The sequence below is a fragment of the Musca domestica genome, unplaced genomic scaffold, assembly GCF_030504385.1.
Source record: "Musca domestica strain aabys unplaced genomic scaffold, Musca_domestica.polishedcontigs.V.1.1 48, whole genome shotgun sequence".
NCBI lineage: Eukaryota > Metazoa > Arthropoda > Insecta > Diptera > Muscidae > Musca > Musca domestica.
In genome coordinates, this window is record NW_026712340.1 from 2387949 (window position 1) to 2410259 (window position 22311).

Consider the following 22311-nt stretch of genomic DNA (forward strand, 5'->3'; position numbering starts at 1 on the left):
TGTATTTTTATCGTTTGTTATGAATTCAAATTGTAAATACCCATTTGACAATTACATAGTGACCGAGAAAACCGAACCAAAGTTAACTCAAGTGTGCCACTGTTGATGTGAAATTTGATTCCCATAATACGTTCCTTTTATAATTTTTATTTTTTGAGTTCTGATTCCCATTGAAATGAATGAATTCATTTTAAATTGTCATTAAAAAATTGAATTGTGTCAATTGTGTTTTGTTACATATCCGATACACATACCAGCATCATAATAATTGTTGTTGTTATTATTGTTGTTGTGATTACAAATAATCTAGTTTTTAATCGAATTAATAAATCCAGATGACAAAAATCATATAAATTAAAAATGGAATTATTATTTATTTGCTTGGAGCTAATATATTATCATTTGTTATTTTTATATGTTTTTATACCCTACACCACTCGTTTGAAAAATATATATTTTTTTAAATTCACCACTTGGTCAGATTTTTCTTGGAAAACCTAGTTTGTTTGTTGGTCTCATAGCCTTGAAAAATGTTTTTATAAAAGTCCAAGCTATATTTTAAATGTCCTCATTCATTGGTCTGATGGTCTTTGAAAATCGTGCTTTAAAAATCCTTTTTTTGGGTCTGATAATCTCTGGAAAATATCCTTCAAAATCTAACTTTTCTGACTGATAGTCCTTGAAAATTAATTTTTAGCAAATCCGCGTAGTTGGGTTAGGTCAGAGGATGTGTAGTTACAACTACCTCAGTCGGAGACCTGCATGAAAATGAAAATGAAGAAGAAATACATTTTAAAAGGATCTATGTACAGGGTGAAATCAAAAAAAAACTGCAACAAAGTCAAACGCCATAATTTTTACTATTTTCTTTTTAATATTTTTGAATGAAAGCAAAAAATGTCGGAAATAGCATCAAATTTTAGAATAAGTTTAGATTTGTTCGAATTGGTCACCTTCGGCACGAATTATGGTCTTCGAACGGCCAATGAACCCGTCACACGCTGCCCAAATGTTGTTCTGCGGTATTTTGGCCCATTCCCGGCAGAGCTTGCTTGCTTGAGGTAATCGACACTTTGGTATTTTTTTAGTGCCAACCTTGCTTTCCAAAATACTCCAGACACAATAGTCCAATGTATTGGTATCCGAAGATTTTGGTGGCCATTGTGAGCTGAAAATGAAGCGAGTAACCTCATTTTGTAACCATTTTTGGGTGGCGCGTGCTGAGTGCGATGGTGCTGAGTCCTGTTTGAATGTCCAAGGTGTGAGGCCAATATGTTTGCGTGCCCAAGGCTTTAATACACCCTCCAGAATATTTTCCCGATAATATTTGGCATTTATTCTGATGCCACGGTCGATTAATACGAGCGGAGAGCGCCCATCGGCTGTTATGGCGGCCCACACAACTATGGCCGGCGCTTGAGTTCTGGTGGCCGGCCAAATTTTTAGCTGACCTCTTTGGCAAGTAAACACGATCATTTTGTTTGTTTATAAGCTGCTGGCCAACGAATGTTTTCTCATCGGAGAAACCCAAATTCGGCCAAGCTAAGCAACTCTTTACCTCTTTTGAATCTATTATCTTTTTGTTGCGGTGTAAGTTCTTGCACTTTTTGGAATTTCAATGGCTTTACCCCGAAATCATTTTCCAATAGGGTTTATTGAAATGATAGTCCTTTGAAAATTCTTTTAAAATCCAGGATTATTGGTCTGGTGGTCTTTGGAAAAATATTCTTTAAAAATGCACGCTTATTGGTCTGAGAGTCCTTGGAAAAATATTGTCTAAAATCTACGTCTAGTGGGTAGTCCTTGGAAAAATATTCTCTAAAATTCCACACTTATTGGTTTGAGAGGCCTCGAAGGAAATTCTTCTTTATTGATCTGATAGTCCTTGCAAAGTATTCTCTAAAAATCCACATTAAGTGGTCTGATAGTCCTTGGAAAAACTATTCATTGAAATCCAGGTTTATTCCTTGGAAAAATATTTTTTTAAATCCACGTTTATTGGTCTGATAGTATTTGGAAAAATATTCTCTAAAAATCCTGGATTATTTAATTGATAGTCCTTGGGAAATATTTTCTAAAAATCCAGGTTTATTGGCTGATAGTCCTTGGAGAAATATTTTTTAAAAATCCACCTCTAGTTGTCTGATAGCCCTTGCAAAATATTTTTTAAAAATCCGGGTTTAGTGAACTAATAGTATTAATAGTCCTTGGAAAAATTTTCTGTAAAAATCCACGTTTATTGGTCTGATAGTCCTTGGAAAAATATTCTTTAAAAATCCACGTCTAGTGGTCTGAGAGCCCTTGGAAAATTTTTCTATAAAAGTCCACGTTTATTTGACTGATAGTCCTTGGAAAAATAATCCCTAAAATTCCACGTTTATTGGCTGATAGTCCTTGAAAAAATATTCTATACAAATCCACTTTTATTAGTCTGAAAGTCCTTGGAAAAAAAAATTATCTGAAAATCCACGTTTATTGGTCTAATAGTCCTTGGAAAAATATTCTTTCAAAATCCACGTCTAGTGGTCTGAGAGTCCTTTGAAAAAATATTATTTATCGGTTTGATGGTCCTTGGAAAAATATTCTTTAAAAATCCAGGTTTAGTGGTCTGATAGTTCTTAGAAAAATTATTCTTTGAAATCCAGGTTTATTGAAGTGATAGTTCTTCGAAAAACCATCTTTAAAAATCCACGTCTAGTGGAAAATATTCTTTAAAGAAAATCACATTTATTGGACTGTTTGTCCTTGGGAAAATGCTCTCTAAAACTCCACGACTTCAGCTGGTGTAGGGTATAACAGGGTCGGCCGTGACCGACTTTTATTTTTTTTATAACATTTTTTTTTTTTTTTCATTTAATTTTTATTTTTAATTTCCCATAAAAATAATTCATAAATATTGTTTGTAAATTATTCTCATTGTACTATGACTGATTTGTGTGTACTCCTATTTAATTTAATATTATCATATAATCATCATAACTAAATACCCGTATGTCAAAATTGAAATTTAAAAAAAAAAGAAATGAAACAAAAAATTGTTGTTAATTCAAAACGAAAATTTAATTGAATTGAATGAAAACCACAAATGGAATTGTAAATTAAATTTTTATTTATTTTATTTTTGTTAACACCAAAACGAAAAAAAACAACTCCCCATTCATTTACTATTGTTTTGTATGTAAATTATTTTTAAATTAACCAAACAAACAATCAACCAACACCACAGAATGTTCCCAACCTCAAAAGCAAAAAAATAAAAATCCTCCCAACAACCTAACCACCATTACCAATGAATGTGTCATCCATCCATCCGTCCAGCCATCCATTGTAACCTCGCTCTGTCATATTTTTATCCACACACACATATATATCTCACATCAATGACACATACCACCATACCATCCAACCATTAATCTCATCCCGCACCTGATGCCCACAAACATGTTGTCATAGTTGTTGTTTTTTATATTTATTTTTACTTATATACATATGTAATTTTTTGTATAATATCCTGTTTGCAAAGTGTGGTTGAAATCAAAGCGATAAAAATTAAAAGGTTTTTTTCCGTCATAGTTATATCATACATTATTTTTTAGCTGGAATACGGTTATAGCTGTCATTAGTTGCATATATCCATTAGATTATCAATCATTCTTACGATTCATTCATGGGATAGCTAAGATTGTGATATCTAACCTTAAATTCATAATTATTGTCCCCATCGCTGCCAAGTAGTAGTTATAGCATATCCACGTTAGATAGCCAAAAATCATTTAAAATATTTAAAAAATTCTAAATTAGAAATTTAATAGTCCTTCAAAGTTTAATCCTAAAAATCCAAACCAATTCACGTTTCACGATAGAATTTTAGATGGTATTTAAAAAAACGAATAACTTACAATTCTAACTCCGATAGTCCCTTAAACATTCACGATTATAGCTCGAAAAATCCAGGAAAAATATTTATAAAAAATCCACGTTGACACTTACGATAGGTCTTGAAAATATAATCTTGAATAATCTCTTAGTGTAGCTTAAAAATTTCTGGAAAATTATGCTTTAATATTAAGAGCTTAGATATTCGTTCAGAAGATATTCTTTAAAACTATAATTTTAGCTCTCGCAGCCCTTCAGATAGTTCTCCATAAATATTTGTAGAAAAAAAATAGTATTGGAGCTCTGATGGTAAAATAATTCAGGATCACAGTTAGAAATGCTGTTCAAAATCCATGATTACAGCTCTTATTGATCGTCAAACATATTCTCAAAAAAAAAAAATAAAAAAAAAAAATAAAAAAAAAATAATAATAATAATAAATAAATAAATAAAAAAAAAAATCATGACTCTCGACCTTATTGCTTCAAAAATATCGTCAAAACTCCATGATTATTATTTAAAACTCCACGATATTAGCTCTCGCAGTTCTTCAGATAGTTCTCTAAAAATATTCGTAGAAAAAAAATTGGAGCTCTGATGGTCCATCAATAACTGGTTTCTAATTGTCCTTCTATAAATCCCTGAGTTTAGCTCTCTTATTTCTACAAATATACGCTCAAAATAATCCATAATAAATGTAGGAAATACTGTTCAAAATCCATGATTACAGCTCTGATTGAAAAAAATAATAATAATAATAACTTTCGACCTTATTGCTTGAAAAAGTCTACTACAATGGGTTCTCTAAAATATTCTTATAAAATCGATTTTAGTTCGGATAGTCCGTCAAAATTATTATTATCAATTCGAGATAATTGGTTAACCAAAGCTAAGCCCTCAGAAAATCTAAAACTACAGCACTACAGTCCTTCCAAAATATTTGCAACAATTGTCTTCTGAAAGCCCATAAAAAAATATATTTTAATATATTTATATAAGTCCACCATAATTTTCTAAAATTTGTCACTTGCCCTTCAAAAAATGTTCTCAAAATCGAAGACTAGAGGTCTCCATAGTTCTTCAAATACATTTTTAAAACTTCATCACAATTTTCACAAATTGATGGTCATGGCAAAGATTTTATCTTTGATAGTCCTTTAAAAATATTCTTAAAAATCCACGATCATTCAGATTTCTTTACTTTTTAATTTCTCAGAGAATCAATTTTTTACTTGAGTGCCATCTAGTTCTCACTTTCCGTAACTACGGAATACTGTGCCAACGACAAATTAAGGTGTAGAATACAAAATACTCTCATGTTTATCTTTGAAAACAGTCAAAACATCTGTTAGTAAAAGTAAATAAAACAATTGTTGTCTGTATCTTTGCAATTTTAAATCTGAAGTATAGATGGCTTTAGATTTATGCCTTCCACCTCCATTGAACATTTTTGGAGTCAAGATTTGGAGATCAGATTACTGAAACTGGGATATATTTGACTATTTCTTTTGATCTTTCAAAGTGGCATTATATTTTTACTTTTAAAAAGCAATTGTAAAATTTAAGAACAGATGGCGTTCTTTATATTGAACACAAAAAAAAAAAAAAAACAACTTTAAATCTTTGACCTTTGAGAACCTAAGTCAGTTCTAAGGAAATATGGGTACATTGAATGTAAGTTTAACTAAACCTAAACGGGGATGCATTAGACTGGCTCTTTCGATTTTGGATTGTAGAAGTGGCATTATATTTTAGCATATAACGTTCAATCCTCATATTCATGTACAGATGGCGCTCGTTATTTTAAGGATAAATTCTTAAAAAGGCTTGAATCGTAGCTCTCTGACAACTTCAGTCAAGGCTGCGAAAATCTTTTCACATTAAATTCCAAATATTAAAACGGATCTGTTTTTTATCTTCCTACAGTAGAAGTCGTATTATATACCATTTAACGACTAATACTCAAACCTAAGAACAGATGGCGTTCCTTATACTAATTACAATTTCTTTCAAAATAACCTCAGCCTTTGTATTTTTATGTCTGATTCAGGAAAGTTAACATCAGTGTGCTTTGCAGTCATCAAAACGTTTCAAAATAAAATATATAAAAAAAAGTAAAATAGAGATTTTACCATATCAGAGTGGTGAGGTTAGTTATATCAAAGCTTTGAGCACTTTTTCTAAGGAATGTATAGTTGTTGATTCCAAAACCCGTTCTACTCTATGCTATTGGCAAATGAAGGTATGAAAAGAGAAGTATTTTATTTTCAAATGAATAGTTCAATAATGTTTCTGTTGTTCCGATCGTCATATAGGTTATAGATTATAGTCTATCTCTGTGAAATCTGTTTCATATTATATTGTAGGGCTTGTCGAGGACTCATGGGAAAAGTACGAAATTTATATTTTTAATTTTCATAAATCTATCATACTCCTGCCTTGGGCCATTATTGACTATACGATTCATAAAAATCCCAGCACCCAGATCGGAAAAAGTGGCACGTGTGCATTTGAAGAGAGTACACACACTCTCTCAAAATTTAACATTCTGACAGTGAATCTCGTCTGAACAGTTAGTGAGAAGAGTGGGGCCATCGCTCTCTTTTATAATCTTAAATTTTAGTATTGTATCAAAACCATAGCCTAACAAAGAGAATATTGAAGAGAAAATTTCTACTGCTTTCTCAGAGAGAAATTGACTCCTGAGCGGGATCTTACTCTTGGGAAGTATCGATTGAATTAAAGTTTCTGAAGTTTATTAATGGGGAGAGAGAGAGCTATTCTCATAGAGTGTGTGCAAGCAAGATACTCAACCAAACCAGTTGCAGTACCAAATAATATTTAATTTCCCAAAATTTGGAATCGAAAATATTAGCCATCTTTATCCTTCCGAATATTGTAAAAAGTCATCACAAGGACAATTCCCACGATCACACATTTTTTTGAGCTCTTAGAAATTTTTATTACGACTGAAGAGCAAATCGCGCGGTGTAGTTCTGTAAAAAAATATGAATTATCCATAGCTTTTTTAGAACTTTTGGTTTGCAAAAAAAAAAAAAAAAAAACGCCGAAAATTGTTTTAAGAGCCCATTTGCTTGCCTGTCTTTTCATATTTTTTAGGGATTGAAATATTTGAAAACTCATCAGTTTGTCATTCTCATTTATTGCAAAAATCTTTTAGATATTAGTCATGTTGTCTTGTTGTTACCTCATCGTTCATCATTGTTTTTTGTCAACACACTTTGCAAAAGGATATGTCTAGACTTAAGTAACAAAATAAAACTTATTATTACTTAAAAAAAAAAAAACATTAAATGGATCTTAAAAAACTTGCTCATTTAATGTTTAATGTTTTCCTACTTTCAATGCAATGCCAAAAACCAAATTTACCTTTGGAATGGATTTTCGTCCCTGGATATTCTTCGCTACCCTACCTATGGTTGCTGCTGGAATACATCCCAATTACTACAGTCGATTTCATGAATGGAGATGCCAAAAGCCCCCAGCACACGGTCGTCCATCCAATGTACGTGAGCTATACCAGTATACCAACCTCAGCAAGTGCAACAATGCTCTCAAACAAGCATCATCACCACCACCAACACTCGCTCCACCATTCGCTCAGTAACAGTAACCATCATCTCAGTAACAGTTCTCATGCATTGGCAACAACAGCAACTACTACTCCTACTACTACCATAAATAATACCAATACAGCCACACCAAGCGCTGCAAAAAAACAATTTCGATCATCAATTTCTTCCAATTCTCAGCATCATCATCATCAGCAACTCTCATCCCTGCATAGACAATTTAGTAATAGTAGCCAAACGAATGCCGTCGCTGCGGCTGCTGCTGCTGCCGCTCATGGCCCGAATGCAACTAGCAACAACAATCTTTTATTACTTACTAACAATTTTAGCAACAACAACAACAGCAACAGCAAGAACAATAGCCATAGTAACAGTAACCGCCATAATGCCACAGCAACAGCAACAACAAACAGCAACACATTCTTAATACACACACACAAAAGTAATCGGAGCAATCCGAACACCAGTCAATACAATCTGAACAATAAGGGTCTAATAATGGGCGGAGGAGGGGGAGGACCAGGCTCCGGTCCAACCATGGATGGCCATCTTGGCAGCTATAATGGTAGCCTGCTCAGTAACAGTAGTCAATATCAACAATTTAACAATGGACCGATCATGGGTTCAGGTCGACGCAGCCGTCAGCCCCTGGACCTGTCGCCCATGTCCACTAGTTACAACACCCGTAGTTATTCCACTAACAATAGTAATGCCAGTAACAGTATGCTTTATAGTCCTAAACAGGCTCGCAAAATGAGTCCCCTAACCTCGAATAGTATTTTCCCGGCCAACACGGCCACGGCCATTGATTTGGTGCAGAAGCAAACGGGCGGGGGAGGGGTAAGTTATTATGATGACAGTACCGCCAAGGCGGATCATCAATTTTATGTGAATGGGGGTGGTGGGTCGAGACGTCATATGTTAATTGGCGGAGCATCGGTTTCCACGCCCACTCAGGATACCACACCCTCGCTGTCGTATGCCTCGTTACAGAATTCCAATCAAAATTTGAACTCCAGTTTGAAACATCATGGCGGTGGGGGAGGAGGTCTTGGCTCTGGCATGAACACCTCCTTGAGTAACAGTAATTACAGTCTAACCAACAGCCTGAACAACAACCATCCACCCTCGCCCGCCCCCTCTGCCTTGGGTGGGGGCTCGAACAGTGGCCGTTTTGCTCGCATACATTCCAAACCGAAACCGCCCAAGTCCTCTAGCTATTCCAACTTTGGCAATGCCACCAATCTAATGACACCCAATGGCAACTCTTCTTCGTCGGCAGCTCAACCCCAGACGGCAGTTGCCCGCAACCAGGCCTATACAGAACGTCCCTTGTCCTCGAGTAATTTCGATGAGACCTTTGAGGATGATAATTTCTCCATGCAAAATCTCAAGCCGGACGATGACATAACCTATGTGCCGTTTGGAAAACCCACTCCGGGTTCATATTTTGTTAACAAGGAAAACAACAACTTAACTTCCTATCCGGCTGGTGACAATTCGGGATCCAGTCCCAATAACAATAATCCACAATTTTTGAATGGCTCATCGCCGCCCATGGCCTTGGAGGGTGGTGGTATTCTTCTCGAAAAGGGTGCCATTTTACATCCCCATCCTGACATGAATCCGGCTCAGCGGGTTATATATCAACAAAATGGTTTGCCATTCCATCCGGCCTACTCTCCGGTACCATATAGGCAGAATTCGGCCTGCTCTCAGCAGCAGCCGCAGCCGGGTCCACCCAGACCCACAAATATCCCCCTGCCTATTGTGCCGGCCTCGTATAATCACCACTGTACAGATATGATTTCGCCCTCCGAGGTGACACCACCTCCGCCGCCACAGCCAAGGCCCCACATTTTCCAACCGCGCACAGGCACTGCCCCCTACCCAGATCTCTCACCCGATGTAACCGAACGTTATGCCATGCCCACACAATATATACCCAGGTCACCGGTAGCTTCACGCATTGCCCGCCGGCAAAGGCAGCAACAACAACAGAACCATCAACAACAAAATCATCATCATCACAACAACTCCTCTTCGACGGATCGATCTCATAATATATCGGCGAATTTTTGTGATCAAATTAGGGATACACCACCGGGTTATAGGATACACAAGGGTGTGGCCATCAAAGCAACGAAGGCTAATGAACCGGGGGTTGCGGCCAGGCAATCACCTGGCCCTGCCATTGTCAGGGCCCGAAGTCATGATCGCCTGTCGGATTCTCATAATAATAAAAATTTAGAAAATAACACAAATGAAAAAGTGAGTAATGGTGGCAGTGGAGGGGCTGGAGGTTCATTTAAGAATCGTGACAACGCCCAGGTAGCTGCCCAACAGGGCTCAAACATATCCAAAGAAATGGCACCACATGTCAATCGCCGTAGTGGCCGTCGTGGTGAATTGCCCAAGGCCCGTCCCAGATCCTATTGTAATTCAATGTCAGGTGGTGAGGGTGTCATAAGGGGTAATATTGCCTCCGATCGGAAAATGGGTTATGCTGCCTAAGGCGTTGGAGAGAAGGGGTTGTAGGGAGAGAGATAGAGAGGAAGTTTTTGAGAAGAAGAACGTGGGAATGTTGAAAGAATAGGGGTGTGAGAATTTTAAAGTTGTATCCGTAAATGAAAGAGAGAAAAAGAGGATAAAATTGAGTTCTAATAAGAGAGTAAGTTAATTGGGGTGAGAGAGAGAGAGGGGTAGAAAGAGATTAAAAATAATGTGCCATATTTTGAGATAAATTTGATTTTTTTATTAGAAAACCCTCCAAGGAAAGAACAAAGATTGATCGATAATTAAAAAAATAAGAAATACAAAGGGTTACCCTTCTCTCATCTACTTTTTACCGTTTAAACAATATTAGAAGTTTGAGTTTGAGATATCATTTTCTAACTTATTATTTTTATTACCCCGTTGCTCAAAATCGTTCGTTTAGCAGTGGTTGTAATAGAGTACCCAGCGAACCAAACTGTACGAGTTCGGTTCAATTTCTTTCTGAAAATTGTATGGATTGTATGGTTGATATTTTCTTGGACCAAGGACATTAATGGGAAATTCAGAAGTAACATTGCTTCGAATGTAATGTCGTGAGCATTTCCAACAATCACACATGTAGAAGAGAAAAAATCTCTACAACAAGAGAGAAAATCTCCCAGATAACTGGCATAGAATTCTGATATGAGTCGGCCAGATGGGTCTGACAAAATTTCAGACTTTGAGAAGACATGTCGGACGTCCAACACTTAGTTCGCTGGGCAGATGAAAAAAAGTAACAACAATCATGGACAATTTCTTAATCAATTTTCAAAAAATGCTCTGCAATTCTAGCAATACTTTATATTCTCCACATGACTTAGGTAAACTTTTAAAATTGATAATTTTCATTTTGTTTTCAAAACGTTGACCATGCCGGTTCCTAATCCTCAGATCTTGCACTGAATATTAGATACATCAGGAATTTTAAATCTCAAATAGGCCGTTGTTTTTGAATAACCTCCAAAACTAGATATCCCTCTGCACCCATTTGTATGCCAACGACTCAAATTGACAGTGACTATTTTATTTGGCATCAGGGTGATATTTCTATATTTTGAAGAGAAAAAAACGGACTGGAAGAACTTTTTTAATTCCGCTCAAATAAAATTAATTTCATATATCATGGCATGGCAAAATCTTTGGTTTCTAGGTTTAAAACTATTAGAAATTGCAAATCTACGGTACTGAAGTTGAAACGATTTTGGGTCTTGAGTTATGCCTAACTCCAAACCAGCTTCTCTCAAATACTTCGGCTAAATAATGTTTTACTAATAAAGCTATATTGTAGTTTTCCAATTTCAAAATGCCCTTTTTCCGAAATTGTTCAGTTTCTTTAGCTTGTAGCTGGCTTTTCCAAGACCTAGTCGAAGCTTAAAATATTTTTGTGCTTTAGATTTGTTTTTATTTTCTTTTTTGATTTTTGTACTTATAAATATATTTTGTTATACATTTTGTTATTTGTTTATTCTTGTATTTATTTGTTATTGAAAATATTCTTCAATTATCTACGTGCCATATAAAGATACAAAAAAATAGAGGAAACCCTAACAATTCCTAGAAAAATATTAAGAATACAACTCAAAAACCTACCATGCGCGACATCTAGATTTCATGAATAAAATCGTTTATATCATTGGAAAGTCTTAAGTTGGGCGCCATTCATGGATTTCTAATTTATCATAATACGAAAAAGCTTTTTTTGTAACTTTTTCAGAATATGATATATTAAAGATCCACGTAATGTTTGTATTTAAAAATAAAGGAAACCCGAAAAAAATGGAGGAAACTCTAAAAATCCCTAGAACATTGTGAAGACTCCTATTCAAAAAGCAGTTATGCGCGACATCTAAATTTCAGAGAATAAATTACCATTTTTCATTGGGAAGCCTTAAGTTGGGCGCCATTCATGAATTTTAGTCTGAAAAAGATTTTTTTGTAAGTTTTTCTGACCATGATAGATTAAAGATCTACGTTATGTTTTCTTATGAATGGCTGTCCTTGGTGGGATCCACAGACCTGATCGTGACCCAATTAATATACTGAAAAAAAAAAAATAGAATCTTGCATAGGTCGCCAATTGTGAATTTATACAAATTAGTCGACAATCCATGCGATTCCATTAGATTTTTTTATGAAGATTGATGGATCGTATTATTTGCAGCTATTCAAGGCACCAAAGAACTGTAGCGCCACTTACATTTCACAAAGGCATTTTCAAGCAGTATCTGATGTTCGGTACCAATTATTATTGTTGTGGAGTGCAAATTTCCCATGTTAGGGACTAAAACCCCAAAATCAGATGAAACATATTTATGGAAGCTATAAATTTATCTGAACCGATTTTAACCAAAATTTGGAGCACTTGATTTTAGAATAAATTAATGAGGAATTGCCAAAACTCAGATTATTTGGGCTGAATTAGCCACTTGGTGCACCAAAAACCTGAAATCGGATAAAGATATATATGGAAGCCATATGGAAATCTGAACCGATGTTGACAACATTTAAAACATTTATTCTGAACTGTATCTCATATCTGGTACCAAAGATTATTGTTGTGGAGTACATATTATACATGAGAGGAACCTAAAATCCCAAATCTAATGAAACATATATGTATATGGGAGCTATAGCTATATCTGAACCGATTTGATGTACCTGCTTCTTCACAGAATTCGTTGGGATGTGGCAAAACTCAGGTCTTTTGGACATATATTGTCCATTTGGTGCACAATTAACCGGTTGAGGATATATACGGGAGCTATATCGAAATCTGAACCGATCTTGATAAAATTTTCAACATTTATTTCTGAGCTGTATCTGGTATCTGGTACAAAAGATTATTGTTGTGGAGAGCATATTACGCACAAATCGGATGAAACATATATATGGGAGTTATACCTATATCCGAACCGATTTTCAGCAAATTTGATGTACTTGTTTTGAGGATGAAAAAAGTCGTAATTGCCAAAATTCAGTCCGGCTGATATTAGCCATTTGTGTGCAATAAATCTGATATCGGATAAAGATATATATATATAGCGGCTATATCCTAATCTGGCTCTATCTCGATAAAATTTTACAGAGGTATTTTTGAGCTACATAAGTTATTTGGGACCAAATTTCATTCTTGTAGGGTGCATGTTACGGATGTGATTAACTTAAAACCCCAAATCGGATGAAACATATGTATGGGGGCTAAAGCTATATCTGAAGCGATTTTCAAAATTTGAAGTACTTGTTTCTGGGATGAATTAACTCGGTATTGCCAAAATTCAGGTCATTTGGACTAATATTGGCCATTTGGTGCAATATACCTTATATCGGATAAAGATATACATGGGAGCCATATCCTAATCTGATCCGATCTCGATAAAATGTGACAGAGGTATTTTTGAGGTCCATAAGCTATCTGTACAAATATCATTCTTGTGGAGGGCATATTATGCATGTAAGGGATTTAAAACCCCAAAATCGGATGAAACATATATATGTTAGCTAAAGCTATATCTGAACCGATTTTCACCAAATTTGATGTACTTGCTTCTAGACTAAATTCGGTCGAATGTGCCAAAATTCAGGTCTTTTGGACTGATATTTGCCATTTGGTGCACAATTAATCCGAAGTCGGTTCGAGATATATGTGGGAGTTATATCTACATAATTTCAATAGGGTTAGTCCTTGGGACAGACAAGTATTGATTGGAAAATTTCATCTCAATCGTATAAAAAATGCAGCCTGCATTTTGTTCACAAAACTACATGAACGGACAGACTGACATACATAAATCGACTCAGAAAGTGAAGATCCTCAAAAGTAACTATGGATCTATCTCGCTTCCTTCTCCATGTTACAAACAAATGCACAAAGACCTAATAGGGTATGATATGTGGTGTAGGCTATTAACGGGACCTCGTCGTTGTCAGTCTGTAGATAGTTCGGTTACTTTTTAAGGGACTAATAAGTAAAAAAGTTGTAAGTTCTGCCGGGCCGAACTTTGAATGCCCTCCACCATTTAAAACGAATTTGGCAATTTTCGAAAAAAAAAAAATCAGTTAAAAATTCCGTTAAAATCTTAAAAATACCGAATGTAGCCGTTATACTATGGTCTATACGACGACGTGGACCTGCATATGCAAGTTTTGTCATAAGCCATTACAATATTTAAATACGAACTTGAAAAAAATTGGTGAATAATGTAGCTAAAATCATCACAATACCAAATATCAGAAAGTGCCGTTATATGGGGGCTATAGGAAGATGTGGACCTGCACAGACAATTTTCTGTCTTAGGCTGTGGTATCCATTGCGAACTTCAAATACCAAATTTGAAACATTTCCGGTGATTAATGTAGCTAAAATCATCAGAATACCGAATATCGGGGCGTACCGTTATTTGAAGACGTGGACCTGCACAGACAATTTTCTGCCTTAGGCTGTAGTATTCTTCAAATACCAAATACCAAATTTGAAACAATTTCGGTTAATAATGCCGCATAAATCACCGAAATACCGAAAATAGGGAGGTACAATTGTATGGGGGCTATACGAAGGCGTGGACCTACATGGTCCATTTTCAATACCAAAAGTCCTGCAGACATAATATACATTTGAGTAAAATTTTATTAACCTATTTAATTTAGTTCTGAGGCTAGAGTGATTTCCACAGACGGGTAGACGGACGGACATCGCTAAATCGACATAGAATTTTATGCTGATCAGGAATGTATATATATACTTTGTGGGGTCTAAAGTGTATATTTCGAGGTTTTACAAATGCAATGACAAACTTAGTATACCCTTCATACTATGGTGGAGAGTATAAACAATGATTTATAACTAGTTCTGCAGTTCCTAGTTCTGCAGTTCCTTTAGTGAATCGTTCAATTGGGAAACGGAACAACCCCTAGTTCTAATTGTTAGGGTTATTGGGTATTCGCTCCCCGAATTTATGGATACAACTTTATATTTATTTAAAGTTATAAAAAAATTATAAACAAACATTTGTTTTAGCCCTGCCCAAGGATGGAGTTGTTGATGATGATGACGATGATGATATAAAAATAAATAAAAAAAATTAAAATTTAATAACTTTAAATCCAAAAAATAACAGCTTTTGTAAATACAATTAAAAAAAAGAACTATAGAAAAGAAACCCAAAAACTCCCTTCATCAGCCATCATAATTGTTATGTCATTTGTTTAAATAATCGAATCATCATTGAAGCACTTTCTCAATGTATGTTCTATGCTAAAACCAACAACTTATACAAAGCAACAACAAATGTTAACTGAAAATCTATATCTGTATTACTCCAAACTCCAAAAAAAAAAAAAAAAACATATTTTAGCCTCATAGACTGCGATTGCTGACACATATTGAAAGGAAAAAAGAAAGAAAACTTTAAACTAAGGTTTCAAGAAAATCCAAAAAAAGAAAAGAAAGCCAAACAACTCCTTGTATCAACGATCTCTAGACTAAGATGGGGAGATCCAACAGCCGTCCCTCAAATACCCTCCCTAAATACTAGTAGAAACTTGTGTAAAGATGATGTCTGTCCTTAGTGTGATCTGTGAGAGTCCGTGTCTGTCAGTTGTGGAACGGAACGACGGTGTACTGAGCCCCCCTTCCCCAACCCCCTCAGTTTTAGTTTACCTGCCACAGTGCTATTGGGTGTGAGTACGTGTGTGACTAGTACTACCCGGATCTGATCCAGGGGATAATTATGTTTATATAGAATTTACTTGATGATGGCAATGACTTGTCTCTCTTCAAAACATACCCCCCTCCCCCCACAGTTGTGAAACTCTCTTTCCAAGAAAGCTGAGCGGAAAAACACTCCCATATTCTTTTTTTTATCAAATGTATGTTTAGGAAAAAAAACATCCCAATGACATTCAAACTGTGTGTATAAAGAAGCTTTGTTGTATATTTTTTATTTTTAAGTTTCCCATAAATGTTATTTATTTTATTTTTTGTGTTAATTTTTTATATATATTCCTATACTCTATTTTTATTTCACCAGAAAAATCAAACTACCAAAACCAGTTCTCTATGTTGTTTGTGTACACTAAAAGAAATAAAACGAAAATTTAAGAGTGTGTTGATGTTTGTTTAGCCTTTAAAAATGTTTGTATATATAAATTTTTTTATATATTTGCCCTCTCTATATATATACACAATAACAAGTAATATTAATGGAAAAAAAAAACTATGTGTTCGTTGTTTAGAAGTGAAACAAACAGAATTTTTGTCCAGTTGTAATTTAAACGAAATATGTTAATGTATATATTTTTTGTAATTTTTTTTTAATAAGCCTATTTCTTTGAGTATTATCCTTAAATGGAAATAACTACAAATGAAAATGTGCAAATTTGAAATATATTTTTTTAAGAACAAAAATTAAAAAAAATAAAGCCTTGAAAGAAAAATGGAAAGTATTCCCCCATGAAATCAGCCAGGAGACTTGATGACAGAAATAACTTTGTGGATAAGTAATAAATGGTCTTTAAAGCTGGAATTGGAATCTTTTAAAATTTTAAGAAACTGTTATATAGAAAAAATCTGAAAAAATATGTATAATTGAAAACTAGAAAAAAGGCCCCCCACATTCCTGGGAGAATACTTGACAGAAATGACTTTGTGGGTTTGGAAAAATATAGCACTCCGGTTTTGAGTAAGACTCAACCAAAAATTCCAAAGGAAACCTTGATGATCCTAAAAGAATCGAATTAAAAAAAAAAAACAGAAGAAGAAGAAATAAAGTTTTAAAATGTCATGTGACTTCGATCTGCAATGAAAACTGTTAAAATGGAAAAATAACTTGTTCTACTAAAAATCCAATTATTAAAATCAGGCTGGAGATATAGGGACCGAAACAGCTTTGTGAATTATAAAAAAATGGTCCTTCGAGCTGGATTAAATATAAGTAAAATGTATTAAAAACAAACAGTGAACTTTCCCCTTCAATATTTAAGCATAATTGGAGAATTGAAATTTAATTGAGAATAGAAAAAAAAAAAAAAAATACAGAAAGAAAAGAATTTTGTGAAATTGAAAAAATGGTTCTTCGAGCCAATTCAAAGTATACCTAAAAAGCCTGAACTATTAAAAAAAAAACCTAGTTCTTTTAAGAAATTCAAATATTGAAGTTAGACATGTGATAGAAACCGCTTTTGTGGATTGGAGATAAATGGTACTTCGAGCTAGATTATATATCAATTAATTTTAGAAGTAACAAGTAAAAAGCTGTAAGTTCGGCCGGGCCGATGCTAGAATACCCTACACCATTTGAAGGAATTAGGCATATTTCAAAAAAATAAAATCCGTTAAAAATTCTGTTACAATATTAAAAATATCTATTGCCATTATATTGGGGTCTATACGAAGGGGTCTTGTCATAAGCCATTACAATATTCAAATACGAAACTTGAAAAAATCTGTTAAATAAAGTAGCTAAAGTCATCAAAATATCGAATATATGGATATACCGTTATGTAGGTTCCATACGAAGGCCTGGACCTGCATAGACAATTTCCCGTTAGAGGCTGTAGTAGCTATTAGGAACTTTAAATACGAAATCTTAAACTATTTCGGGGAATATTGTACCCAAAATCGTCAAAATATCGAATATAAGGAGGTACTGATATATGGGGAAGACTTGGACCAGCATAGACAATTTTCTATCATAGACTGTAGTTCCCATTACGAACTCTAAATACGAAATTTGAAACAGCTCCAGTCAATAATGTGGCTAAAATCATCAAAGACGTGGACTTGCATAGGCAGCTTTTGTCATAAGCCATTATAATATTTAAATACAAATCTTGAAAAAATCCGTTAAATAATGTAGCTAAAATCATTAAAATACCGAATATCGGGTGGTACCGTCATATGGGAGCTATGCAAAAACTTGGACCTATACATACAATGTTTCACTACCAATTTTTAGACAAATCCGTGGGAAAATGTGGTAAAAATCATCAAAATACCGAATGTCGGGAGATACCCTTATATGTGGCTATACAAAAACGTGGACCTATATATAATATGTTCCGCCACAGGAGCTAGAATCCAATATGAACTACAAATACCAATTTGTAGACATACCCCCTGATATTCGGTATTTTGGTGATTGTTGCCTAGTTTTTCAATGGAATTGTCTGAAATTCTACAAAAATAGTTCTTTGTGAGTACTTTACCCCCTGGCAGAGAATTGGTATATAGGTATAGGATATCGTATAGCCCACATATAAAGATACTTCCCGATACTCTGTATTTTGATGATTTTAACCACATTTTCTAATGGAATTGTCTCCTTCTGAGTATTTTAAGCCCTGGTGAGAGTGGTCCATATCGTATATCCGCTATACGACGGTAGCCCCCGATATTCGTTAATTTGAGGATTTTAGCGAAATTGTTTACAGGTATTGCTTAAATTTCGTATTTAAAGGTCGTATTGGGTAATACAGCCTATGACAAAAATTGTATATGTATACCGAACCCCGTCTTCGTATTGCCCCATACAACGCTTTTCCTTTGAGCGGTATTTTTGGAAAGTTTTTAAGTTCCTTCAAAATGCCGGAGGGTATAAAAAGTTCCGCCCGGCTGAACTTTGCTGCGTTTTTACTTGTTTTTTTTTTTATTTCCTATTGGTTCAAACATAACTTCAATTAATTTTTATGTTATCGTACGTGCCTCCCGATATTCGGTATTTTCATGATTTTAGCGACGTTATTCAATTGAACTATTTCAAATTTCGTATTTAAAGTTCGTAAGGGGTACTACAGCCTATGACAAACAATTTCGTATGTAGGTTCACGTTTTCGTATATCCCCTATATAACGGGTTTCATTTAAGTGGTAAATTTCTGTAAATATTTTTGTGTGAAAGTTTTCAAGTTCCTTTTAAATGGTGGATGGTATTAAAAGTTCGGCCCGACCGAACTTAGCTGGTTTTTTAGTTGTTGGTATTAGAAATTGAATAGAATATATCCTTTATTCAAGTTCTGAACAATTGTTACCTACGATACAAAATTGTCTTGCTATTTTTGCCATGGGACGATGAGGATTCATTTTCATTTCTTTCTAAGCTTAAAGGACCAATTTGTTAGTGTTTGGAAAATTAACAATCGAAAATTTTTTCAAAAAATCTAATTTTAATTCTTCGAGTGCTCCATCAAATCTCCAATACTATTTTTGTCATCAAAACAGAAAATCCTTATGAAAAAGAACTCCTTAGCCCAGAGGGGAAAGCTTATGATCTAGAAGATCTACAGAGAGCATAAATATACATACATACACCAAGTGATTTTACATTTATACAAATTTATTAGTTAGGTAGTTATAAAGTAAACCAGTGGTTCTAAAACTTCCCCTCTATTCTTTTTGTCGTCGTCTAAGTGAAGAAAAACAAAAGATACCAACAAATTTAAGCTGCTTACCTTGAAATACAAAAAAACAAAAACCAAACCCTTCAAAGAATTGAAAATTGAAACCTTAAACTAATACACACAAACTATTTTCTAATGCTTAAGATATCGGTGTTTCAAAACGTAATACAAAAAAAAAAAAAATAATAATAATAAAATTAAAAACAACAAAGTGGAATTTAATGCAAAAAAATAAAATAAATTTTTAGTAAATTAAGAAAATATATTGAAATCGAGTAAACAAATTTGAAAAAATTGCTAGAACAGTGCACAAAATTTGAATTGAAAAAAGTCCTTTAAAAAGACTTCCCTTATTAGAAAGATTTTTATCTATATACTATAGACCTTCTATAAAACCTGTAGGGATTTTTTCATGGATGGGACATTTCCAGGATGGAAGACTGGAAGAGTCTCCTACAGGGTGAGATAAAAAAACTGCAACAAAGTCAAACGCCATACTTTTTACATTTTTTTAAATTTTATTTAATGAAAGCAAAAAATGTCGGAAATAGCATCAAATTTTCGAATATGTTTAGATTTGTTCGAATTGGTCAGCTTTGGTACGAATTATGGCCTTCAAACGGCCGGTGAAACCACACACGCTGCACAAATGTTGCTCTGCGGTACTTTGGCCCATTCCCGGCAGAGCTTGCTTGCTTGAGGTAATCGACACTTTGGTATTTTTTAGTGCCAACCTTGCTTTCCAAAATACTCCAGACACAATAGTCCAACGGATTGGTATCCGGAGATTTTGGTGGCCACTGTGCGCTGGAAATGAAGCGAGAAACCTCATTTTGTAACCATTCTTGAGTGGCGCGTGCTGAGTCCTGTTGGAATGTCCAAGGTCTGCGGCCAAAATGAGTGCCCAAGGCTTTAATACACCCTCCAGAATATTTTTTCGATAATATTCGGTATTTATTCTGATGCCACGGTCAATTAATACAAGCAGAGAGCGACCATCCGCTGTTATGGCGGCCCAAACCATCACCATGGCTGGCGCTTGAGTTCTGGATTTTGGTGGCCATTGTGAAATGAGCGAGGAACATTACTTTGTAACCATTCTTGGGTGGCGCATGCTAAGTCCTGTTGGAATATCCAAGGTCTGCGGCCAAAATGCGTGCCCAAGGCTTTAATACACCCTCCAGAATATTTTTGCCATATTTATTCTGATGCCACAGTCAATTAATACAAGCAGAGAGCGACCATCCGCTGTTATGGCGGCCATCACAATGGCCGGCGCTTGAGTTCTGGTGGCCAACCGAAGCACATTTTCCGTTTACATTTTCCGCTGACCTCTTTGGCAAGTAAACACGATAATTTTGTTTGTTTACAAACGACTGGACAACGTATGTTTTCTCATCGAAGAAACCCGAACTCGGCAGTTCTCCGCTTTCGGCCAAGCGAAACAACTCTTTAGCTCTTTTGAGTCTATTTTCTTTCTGTCGCGGTGTAAGTTCTTGCACTTTTTTGGAATTTCAATGGCTTTACACCGAGGTCTTTTTTCAATATTTGCCGAATGGAAAATTGCGATACGTTCAGCTCACGAGCCATTTTTCGGCCACTGCGAAGCGGGTTCGGATCAAGTCGCTTCTTTATTTTTCGAACAATTTCTGCTGATGTTGCTGTTTTCTTCCATCCACTTCCTTGACGTCGGGCTACGCTACGGTGAAGAGCGATGTTACGAGACACAAAATATTTATTCACATTTAAATGCTGGAGTGCTCTAACGATAGCCACTTGTGGTTTTCCAGCCAAACATAAAGAAATCACACTATCCCGCTTGAATTTCATAACGAATAAATTTTTTCTAGAAAATTCTCACCAAAATGCTTTTGAACGCTTGTAAACAATATAATGAGCTGTCACTGGAATAATTTTAACAGTTTTTTCGTCGTTGGTTGGTTGCCGTTTTTTCGTCTCACCCTGTATAGATTTTCTATAAAGACCTGCATGGATTTTTTCATAAATTGGACATTTCCCGAGCGTTCTTTGTATAGAAGGCTTGAAGAGTCTCCTATAGATAGAATATTTTTAGGAAGTGAATTTAGCAAAGATGGGATCGTTCGAAATTTTTTGATCGATAAAAAATTTTGTGCATTTTCAAAACATTGCAAAAATTAAATAAAAATTCAATTTCGATAACGAAATCAATTTAGTCATGAAAATTTACAACAATTTTTCTTTTTTACAAGGAAATCGAAAAACAAAACACACAAAATAAAATTTATAAAAAAAAACTAAAAATACAAATTTATTTTATTATTTTCAACTGTGATATTAAATGAAATGATAAAAATCAAAATATGTTTAAAAACAAAACAAAAACTATATAAAAACAACAATAAAAAAAAATCAATAACAATAATATAAAAAATATACCAAAATTTAAAAACAAAAAGCAAAAATTCCCCTCTCTAATTTAAGTGTAGGAATTGAATTCTTTGAAAGCAAAAAAATAAAAATCATAGAAAAACGATGCCGAAAGGAAACAACACAGCATATTAGGGTAGAACGTAAAGCTTTTTTGACACAAAACAAAAACAAAAAAATGGAAATGCCTTCAAGTTTGTAAAACATATGTTCTATAATTGAAATTAATTATATACAAAAAAAAAAGAAAATAATAATAATAAAATTATTTACAAAATCATACTAAACTTGATAAAACAAAAATCAAAAATAATTGTTGAAAACTAAGAAAAAAAATATATTTAAAAAAAGAATACAACGCCACTATTGTTGACATTGATGCATACATACATATATATAGTATATAGTTACATATATCTACATTTAAATATTACAATAACTAAATTTATATAGTTTTATTTTCTGTTAGACTAGAAACAAAGTATATAAAATCTATATATAA

At 34.4% G+C, this 22311-nt stretch overlaps 1 protein-coding gene across 4 annotated transcripts in view; it reads left to right on the forward strand.

Annotated features, from left to right (window-relative positions):
* Window positions 1–22311, forward strand: part of LOC101896813 (sodium/potassium-transporting ATPase subunit beta-1-interacting protein) — a 144746-nt gene that overhangs the window by 109872 nt on the left and 12563 nt on the right. Inside the window, exons 7-8 of one of the 4 annotated variants that reach the window (XM_011292750.3) lie at window positions 7349–7403; window positions 15360–22060. The exons of 1 other annotated variant lie outside the window; for it this stretch is intronic. In XM_011292750.3, the coding sequence (XP_011291052.1) occupies window positions 7349–7403; window positions 15360–15381 (77 nt within the window). In that variant the 3' untranslated portion in view covers window positions 15382–22060. Of the gene's footprint in view, window positions 1–7348; window positions 22061–22311 lie in introns of those variants that run through there. 2 more of the 4 variants (XM_011292749.3, XM_011292751.3) reach the window with 2 other exon arrangements.